The following is a 9,196-nucleotide window of genomic DNA, read 5'->3' as shown; positions in this document are numbered from 1 at the left end:
AATCTCACCTAAAAGTTCAAAAATTTTTAGAATTACATATCCAAAGGGAAATGGCACTTTTCTTGTATTGGACTGACTTCCTCATTTTTCCCCATAGCCACACGTTGATGGCTGAGTTTATAGTGAGGGACGTCTGTGTCGTTAGAGGAGCTGAGGAGAAGTAAAGACACCACCACAAAGACCATGAGGCTTAGAAATGAGGAGAGGGGTGAGGACCACTGCGGGCACAGAGCTGCCCTGAAGAGGAGAAAATCGCAGTGCAGCGGATTTACATGAACAGAAAAGAATGCTCTTGGACTGGCCTAGTGGCACGATGGTTAAGAACTGGCTTGGGACGCCAGAGGGCCCCGGTTCGGATCCCACATATGAGGGCCAGTGACACTGCCCTCCACAGCCCCAATAAAAATCTTAAAAAAAAAAAAAAAAAGAATGCTTTCTTCACTCTACGGCATGTCAAAACTATCAATAAACTCTGCAATGTACAGGGATGGACCGTCACACCATACACTTTGAAAATAATTTTCATTGAAAGTGGCTATGGCTATAAGGGTGAAAAGAATAGGTGAATGGTACACTGCAAGTATATGGAATTTTCTCACATGCAAAATTATGATATTGATCAGCAGTTCTCCAGCTTTTTGGTTTCAGGAACCCTTTTTAACAGAATTATTGACAACTCTAGAGAGCTTTAATTTATGTAAGCTAATGTACCAATATGTACCTTAGGAGAAATGAAAGCTGAGGAAACGGCAAAGCACAAGGTGACACGAGGCTGCATCCCTGCAGTATCAGAGCACCCCATGTCATGAAGCCCCCGAAAAACTCCATGAATACCCTGGAGAGAATAGAGTTTAAAAAGGCAAATAGCATCTTAGTATTATTATAAAAGTAGTTCTGACCCCTTGGGCTCTCCTGAAAGGGTTTCAGGGACCCCCAGGCTCCAGCTCTTTGAGAACTGCTGATACAGACCTAACCCGTGAGATTCTGAAAGTTTCTTCAAAAACGCCCCAGACTGGGCTTGTCAGGAGAAGAGGCAACATGGACGGGCCCATGCCTTCCCCACCGTCCTCCCACTACAGACCATTAAAAAATACATATTTTTTACATTCTATTTTTCAGGATTCTAGATTCGTTATCTTCCATTGAATATAGAATTCCATAGCAAACAAAACCAGTTTTTAAATCACTGGTAGAATGTGTATAGTGCATGATAGAAGAAACCCTGAGGATTAGAGAAAATGTGATCTTCATTTTTTTTAAAAGGGAAATACTTCGAGTGAGGACGTGCTTTAGTTGTAAGAGCAGCCTAAACATTTAAGTTTCTTAGAAGAACTCAAAAACCATGTCAAATGAAAAAAATTTATGAAATGTAGATCAGCAAAGAATACATATTTTAGGGATATATATAGTAATATTTATAAGTAAATGTATTTATTCAGAAATTATTTATTAAATGCCTACTATGTGCCTGCTCCAAGGGTAGATACAGTATAAATGCCATTTTTAATTTAAAAAAAAATAAATGAGTTCATTTTGGTGGTTTGTAAAGGCAGGAGAGGGACAATAAAAGAACAGTAACATGTCCAGATGCCCTGGGGACACTGGTGAACCCACACTTTGGCAGTTTTAAGAAAGGGAGCCTCCACCTTGAAATCTGACAGCCAGGATCTGTTCTTAGGTCACCCACGGAAACAGTCAGTTATGGGGGAATTTTAACTGCTCTGTGCCTCAGTTTCCCAAAGTATGCTAATCATGACCTGTCTGTATAAAGACAGTAGAGCTATCAATATGAAAAAGTCTTAGAATGAAAGATGCTGATCATGAATTAAGTCAGGGTATTTTTAAACTTTGGGTTGAAGAATAACATACATCCAGAAATGTGCACATAAGACTAACAACGCCCCAATCAAGAGCTGGACCAATACAAACCCCTCTGCACATCTCGGGGTCACTTCCTGCCCCGCCCCCTCCCCGGGAAACTGCTACTCGGGCTTCTAAGAGCACAGATTGCTTTTGTGTTTTTAAACTCTGCATGCAACGTGTGGCCTTTTGGGTCTGGCTTCTTTCTTTCTTTCGTTCAACATTATTTTGTGAGATCCAAACATATGGTTGAATGTAACTTTAGGCTACGCATTCTCCGTGCTGTATAACACTTACCAATTTGTGTGTCCATTCTATTGGGGGGGGTATTTTGAGTCATCTCGTATATAGCCTTCTAGCCATACAAAAGACCAGACATTCTCTGTGATCCAGAAAGAGGGAGTCACAGATGAAATTCACCATCTCCTTTCTACTTGAAGTTTGTCTAATCAAAGGAATATTTTGTTTTCCCTCCATGTCAGGATTAGAGCTGATCTATGAATTAAATATTAATAATTTGGACTAGTAGTTAGGGAAAGGAGGAGGGGTAATATGTTGGCAGCTGGCTCTAGCAGACTCTCTTCCTACTTCCAAAGGAAACAGGCTTGGCTTTGGACGGTGACCAGTTTTCCATGGCATGTCTTGGGTTTCTTGGAATGCTAACATCCTGCACCTAGAGAGTGCTAATCGATGTATGGTAACTGAGGAACAGAGGTGATGGTGGGTGAGAGGGGACACAGCACACAAACAGGATACAGAAAGGAAAACAAAGAAAGGGCACCTGAAATCACCACTTCAGAAAATAAAATGATGTTTACGTACAGAATAACACAATTTCTATTCACACATCCCACCTGTGACATTAATCAGAGCCTTCACCTATGGCCATATGTCATCTTTTCCACCCCTAGTAGGTTACAGACTTTTTACTTTTAAGTAGAAGAAGAAAAAAAAACAACAAAAAACCAGATCTGCCCTAAAAGGAATGAGGAAGTGAGCGCTCTGGGGTGTCTGTGTGACAGCCCACGCTGTTCTTTCCGGCCCCAGAGTATTCTGAATTTCCACCTGCCCGCCCCCTCGCTTATAATGCAGAACACCCGCAGTCAGAGCAGCTCCGTCTCCTCTGTGCCGGTGGATTAGTAAGAACAGAGTGTCATGCGGTCTCTCCCATTTCACACAGCTGGCAGGAGGTAAAAGAATCTGGCTGGAGGCCCCGAGGGTAAGTACCATAAATTAACAAGACGAGAAAGTAAGCTGCCCGGCCGGTCACTGGTCTTTCAGATCATAGCCAACAGAAAACAGCTAGAGAATAGTCAACAGCGTTTTAAAGACTCTGCACACGGGAAGCTTTGCTTCAATGGGAAGCCTGCACTTATGGGATAGAAGAATTCTGTAAATGTTATCTTTGTTTTTTGTCTATCAGAAGTTGCATCCTGGGAGCAGGGTTTTTTCCTTTTCGGGTTAGATGAGCAAATTCATGCAAAGCTCTTAATGCAATACCTGACACATAGCGAGCGCTCCAAACAAATGTTAGTTGTCATCGTACTTGTTAGATTGTCTCTCCATGTGAATGTAATGAATGAATAACAGTTTGTCAAGGTGATGATATCAGGTTAACTAATTTAGAAGTAAGTGTATTCAGATGCGGTTCTGATAGCACAGGACATCTGGTAACATACAACTGTACTTTAAATGAAAACTTTTCTACCTAATAGTTTCAAACTTTGTGTTTTGGCCGAGGCACTGAAATTGGCCAACGTATCACGTGTGTCCCTCCTAACTCTTTGCCATATGATTTCTCGTAGGCAGAGCCGAGGCCACGCGGAGGGAAATTCATCACTGGACAGTCAGCCAAGGTTCTGATGAAGTTGATAAGCAGCTGCAATGCCGTATGTGTCCCTCTTCTATTTATTAATTCCTATTTTCTAGAGCCAAGAGTCAAAGGTGTTTACCTAATTTAATTTTTTTCTCTTGTAGTCAAAAACACTAAACACCAAAAATATGGAGACATTAATCGAATGTCAATCAGAGGTAAGAAAGCAATTTTTTAAAGCTTTTATCTGCACTGTGAGAAGATGGAAAGCTTTGTTTTAATTGAATATTGTTTGGTTTATTTAATTATCAGAGTTGAAAATTAATGTCATAAATGCAGTAAATTAAGCACATGAATGAGGATCTCATATGATGACAGTCAAGACTTTAATACTGATTCTAGAAGCTGGCAAAAAAAATCAGTGGGCTCTATTGGCTCATTTTTAGTGTGAATAAAATGTTACATGTGTATTTTGTGGAGAAAAACTGGGTAGATTCCTTCAGTCATATTTTGAACTAAAATAAACGTATTTTTAGGGCGATATCAAGGACCATCCTCTGTTGGCATCAAGTGAGAGCGAAGATAGTATCAGCCAGCTAACTGGTGAGTTTTGAAAACATACTGGTCTTTTATAGAACTGCTAACAACAAATGTTCTTGGTTTGCAAAACCGCAGTACTTTCCTCTACTAGGAATTTTTGCTTTATACATGCTCTTTTAAAGACCACAGAACGTTAACACTTACATGGCAGGCAGGCTTTAGCTCACCCGAGAATCAGAGAACTGGGATAGGACAGATCCTCTCTGCGGTCAACCCCCAGCCCTCCATTCTTAGCGGGGTTATAGGTCTCCTGGCCATTTATGTTTTGACAATTAAAGCATGCATATGCACGAAAACTACACGATGCCTTTTCCATTTCCTTCCCTCTCTGATAGAGAGTGAATCTAAGAGCCCATGAAGCAATTGTTGCTGGGCTCAAATTTCAAAGAACCCACCGTTCACTCTTCATTTTTTTCATAGCGCCTTTCATTAGTAACCCTGACCCAGCTCTCCTGAACTAGAAGGACAAGCTACTTCTCCAGCCAACCTCTTCCACTTGCTAGTATAAAACGTGCAGAAACATATGCCAATGTATTCAGAAAATATAGCTTTTATAATTAGGAAAAAAAGAGGAAAGAGAGAAAGGGAAGAAAGAAGGAAAGTTGTGAGAGCCAGTATCCATCGCACACACGTCTTCAGCATTTTGCAAGGACAGAATATCTTGGTAATGTTGACTAATAATTCCCAATAAGCCAAGTCTAAGCTCAAGCCTTCCTGCAGCAATTTGAGCGGGCCCTGTCCTAACGCAGCCACCTCCAAACCCTGAAAGTGACTGCAGACAGGCTGAATGTAGCTCCCTCTAGTGGCGGGTTGGTGGTGGTGTGGCCGCAGAGGCTTAATGGCCTGCCCAGTTAAGTACCTTCAAAACGATGTTGAGCAAGTCACTTCCTCTTCTTCAAAGTTTTGTTTTCCTCACTAGTCAAAGGAGGAAATTAAAATACTATATTTCACATCAAAATATCTACCACAGTTATGAAGGTCAATATGTCAACATGGTTGTTTATGACGTGCAGTTAGGTTTTGCCAACTTTCTGCAGCAAACTTCTAGTGAAGGGTAAAAACAGGAAAGGTGGAGGCTTTGAGGAGCCTTGGTGTTGATGTTTAGGGGCTGGTTGCCCCGGTAACAACGTGGTGGTTTTCTGGGTTGATTTTTCTAGATTAAGATTCATGCCCTTTGCTTTCTCAGTTTTTCAAAAGTGTTTCCCCCATGTGGCACACTATAGATGACCCTAGGTGGATGAGATATCTATTGTCTTACATGGATCTTTGTTTATTAATATTTTAACCTAATTTTTCTCTTTGCTTTGGTTTCTTGGCTGCAGAAGTTAAGAAGAGAAAGAAGGTGCTGTCCTGGCCCTCCCTCATGAAAAGGCTTTCTACTTTGTCAGATTTTTCTGGGGCTTCAGAGACAGAACTGAAAACATCACTATTTGATCAGCCCTTGTCAATTATCTGTGGTGATGATGGCACGCTCCCCAGACCCATTCAGGTAGGCACACATTTACTTGTATACCCACTTCAGTTTTCTATCAGATGTGAAAAATCCTTAGGAAATCTGAATGTCATTCTCATGCTAAACTTGTTGGGGCCAATCTTTAGATTTTTTCCACTTTTAGAAATGGTGTTTTCACCTAATAAATGCAGTCAGGAGAATATCTGGCTGTTTACATTCTAGAAATTAGTTGTACTCGTAAATAAGCTCAGATCGATAGTCACTCTATCCTGACTTCATGGAGTTAAGAATGCTGAAAATGTATGGCTACTGAAGAAGCAGCAGATAGAAATAGGATACAGCATATATGATTAGAAATCCAACGTTTATATGGAATGATTCAAAAGGAGAGAGGCCTGAAATAATTTTAGAATGTGCAAAATAAGAGCTTTCACATTTTACCTTCTCTTAGAAAAATGGCATGGTTGAGGGAAGACAGTTGGTAGCAACCAGACTGAAAGGAAAAACTGGCATTAATAGTCTCCTGTTCAGACTAACTTAGTACCATAGAGAACTAACATTTATGGACAGGATTTTTATGACTGGTAAAGATAGTTACTGTACATATGCATTATTTTAATTTTCTCTCTCCTACCTAAACATAGATTTTTAGTATATTGGTAGCAAAGTGTGCCTTCAAACCAAGGGTAACCATGTCCTATTCCTATGCCTCTTTCTGATAGGATATGCTCACAATTCTGTGCCTGAAAGGCCCTTCCACTGAATGGATATTCAGGAAAGCAGCCAACGAGAAAGCTCGCAAAGAGCTCAAGGAGGAGCTCAACTCAGGAGGCATGGTGGACCTAGAAAGTCTCCCTGTGCACCTCCTGGCGGTCGTCTTCAAGGTGAGCTCACAACCCTGGCGCCCATGAATCTGCCAATGGGCCCTGACACGTTAACTCTCTGGAAGTAAGAACTGGGCTCTTCTCCCACAGATCAAAGTAAACTGATCTTGGAGTCTAATTTGTTTTAAGTAAGCCCTTTATTTATTTATATAAGCACCAGTATTTTTACGGCTCCAGATTCCACCAGAAAGTGATGCATCAACAAAGTTTTGACAAGAAAGGCACTTGGGCTGTCCAATGGCCAAGTCCAAACCCCTGAATCTGGTTACCCCTCAGATGATGACCTAACTGTGCCCATTGTTAGGACTTTGCTGAGAGGTAACTCAAGAGAGAGCGCTCTCCCCCAGACTAATCAAATGCAGGAAGGAAGGGGAAGCAGCCTGTGGTAGGATGAACATAGGTTCCCTGAGATGGAGCGAACAGGGTGAAGATGAAGACACCAGAACGTTATACAACACAATAGGCCAAACCGTACCCCTTTCTTAACCTCCAGGACTTCCTCAGAAGTATCCCACTGAAGCTACTTTCCTGTGACCTATTTGACGACTGGATGAGTGCCCTGGAGAAGCAAAGCGAGGAGGACAAAATAGAGGCCCTGAAACAGTAAGTCCTCAGAGTCCTTCCCAGAGGCCAAGCCCACGTGGGCTCCATCTTATCATCTGTTATGTCACTGTCAGAGCGTTTCATGAAAATTGTAATGTTTAGGGGATCAGAGTGGAGTTGTTCATCGACTCCCAGAATAAAAATCAGGAGTTACCCTGGACATGTACAAGAAACATTTTAGCCAAAAGAAAGGAAGTACTTATTCAAATGGTAGAAAGTGAACGTCAGTACAAATCACAAGAGGTGGGGGAGTCTAAAAATATAAGTCATTCAAGAAATTTTGAGACAAAGAGTCATAGATGGAAGCTTCAAAATAGGCTACACAGCAAAGTGTAGGAATCTGGGGTATCCTTAATCTACAAAGATTGGTGTACGGCCACCAATTCTCCCATAAAATAGCCCTTGAAGTATAATAGAACAATCTGCAAGGGATTATTTTGTTTATAAAATTCCATAACACGTTTCATACTCTTATAATTAACCAAAATGAAAACTATATAAAAACAAATTCCAGTGACAGCAGAAATAATTACATATGTAAATGAAAGTGTGACCTGTCAGTAACTAGAGAATCTTAAATGTCTAACTTTAAAATAAAAATGCCTAACTTTTGCCAAATCCTTTGAAAGTCTGCCTATATATCATGATTGTACCACATGGCTAAATATTTTCACTGAAATATTTGTAGAATTGAAGACATTAGAGTATCCAAAAATGAACATCGATTTCTACTCAAAGACATAAAGCTCTTTCATAACAATAACTTCTTGTGAAAAATGAAAATGATCCCTCTATTAGAGTTATCATGTTGTTTATTGAAAAAAGTAAGGCTTTGAAAATCTAATTTATTATTTGTTAGTAACAAGGCTGCCATTTAAATGCTACCTTGATCATATTTATGAACAGGCCCTTATAAACTGATTTATTCTCCATAAAGATTTCTTGGAATGATATGAAAATGTGTCATCTTTGTTTGACAATCACAGTTCAGAAAAAGGCAAACAATTGTTTTCAAAAAGAATAGTCTTGTAGTGTCAGAAACAGAAAAACATTCTACATGGCTAAATGATTACTCAACAAAACAGTTTTCAAAACATTAAACTATGGGGTTTATTGCAGGAGCTACCGCTTCATGATTTAAGATCTATATAAATAATGAAGGGTCGGTTGTGTTTCTGGTGTTCTAATTGTGAAGGCCAGTACTTTGGTCTTCAAGATCTCGTGGTTAACCAGTTTCATTCGGTTTCAGTTGCTATTGGAAGTGTGCGAATGAATATTTCACAACGTTACTTGTGAAAATGCACCTTCCTCATTTTAAAGGAAGTCTGGGTTAGCCAGAAAGTTTCAACTTGTTACACTCAAGCTAGAAAAAAAACAGTCTCTGGAGCTAACTTCCCTGAATTTTCATTCCAGGGTTGCAGATAAGCTCCCACGGCCCAACCACCTGCTGCTGAAGAACCTGGTCTCAGTGCTGTACCTGATCAGCAAAAACTCCGAGGTCAACAAAATGGACGCCAGCAATCTAGCTATCTGTGTGGCACCCAACATGCTGACCCGAGAGAATGACCAAGCCCTGTCATTCGAAGCCCAGAAAGACTTGAACAATAAGGTTAGTTCTGGTCTACTTCTGAAAAACTCCCAATTTATGATCTCACCAATTGTTTGCAAATCAAAGCAAAGAATTGCCTGTGAATTTCTCTGACTGATTCAAGATCACAGGGAAGGTATGAAATGCAGAATGCTGTCGTCATAGTGCCACCCTCTTGGATGTGTGCATGCAATGAAACTGAATAAACCTAGGCCTGTGTCCTTTGTCATCCTACAAGGCAGAGCATAAGTGCTACCAATTGTTATATCACTGTCTCCCAGTATAGAAAAGCCCTTTTGGGTTTGTTTTTTTTTCTTTTGTGTATCGCACTCTTCTCAGTCCAACTACCAATTTGAGAAACTCCTTACTTAAATAACAAATTTAGTTAAAGTAAA

General features: G+C 40.4%; 1 protein-coding gene across 1 annotated transcript; it reads left to right on the top strand.

Annotated features, from left to right (window-relative positions):
* Nucleotides 1-2,947: 2,947 nt before the first annotated feature.
* Nucleotides 2,948-9,051, top strand: LOC109393996 (T-cell activation Rho GTPase-activating protein-like). Its single transcript, XM_019663750.1, has 8 exons — nt 2,948-3,079; nt 3,666-3,749; nt 3,838-3,891; nt 4,210-4,276; nt 5,596-5,762; nt 6,449-6,610; nt 7,104-7,213; nt 8,627-9,051. Exons 2-8 carry the CDS (start codon nt 3,723-3,725, stop codon nt 8,913-8,915), a joined length of 876 nt encoding a protein of 291 aa, XP_019519295.1. The 5' UTR covers nt 2,948-3,079; nt 3,666-3,722; the 3' UTR covers nt 8,916-9,051.
* The last annotated feature ends 145 nt before the right edge of the window (nt 9,052-9,196 follow it).

The sequence above is a fragment of the Hipposideros armiger genome, unplaced genomic scaffold, assembly GCF_001890085.2.
Source record: "Hipposideros armiger isolate ML-2016 unplaced genomic scaffold, ASM189008v1 scaffold_404, whole genome shotgun sequence".
NCBI classification, from domain to species: Eukaryota; Metazoa; Chordata; class Mammalia; order Chiroptera; family Hipposideridae; genus Hipposideros; species Hipposideros armiger.
The sequence above is the reverse complement of the archived record's forward strand: the minus strand, read 5'-3'. Positions and strand labels throughout refer to the sequence as shown.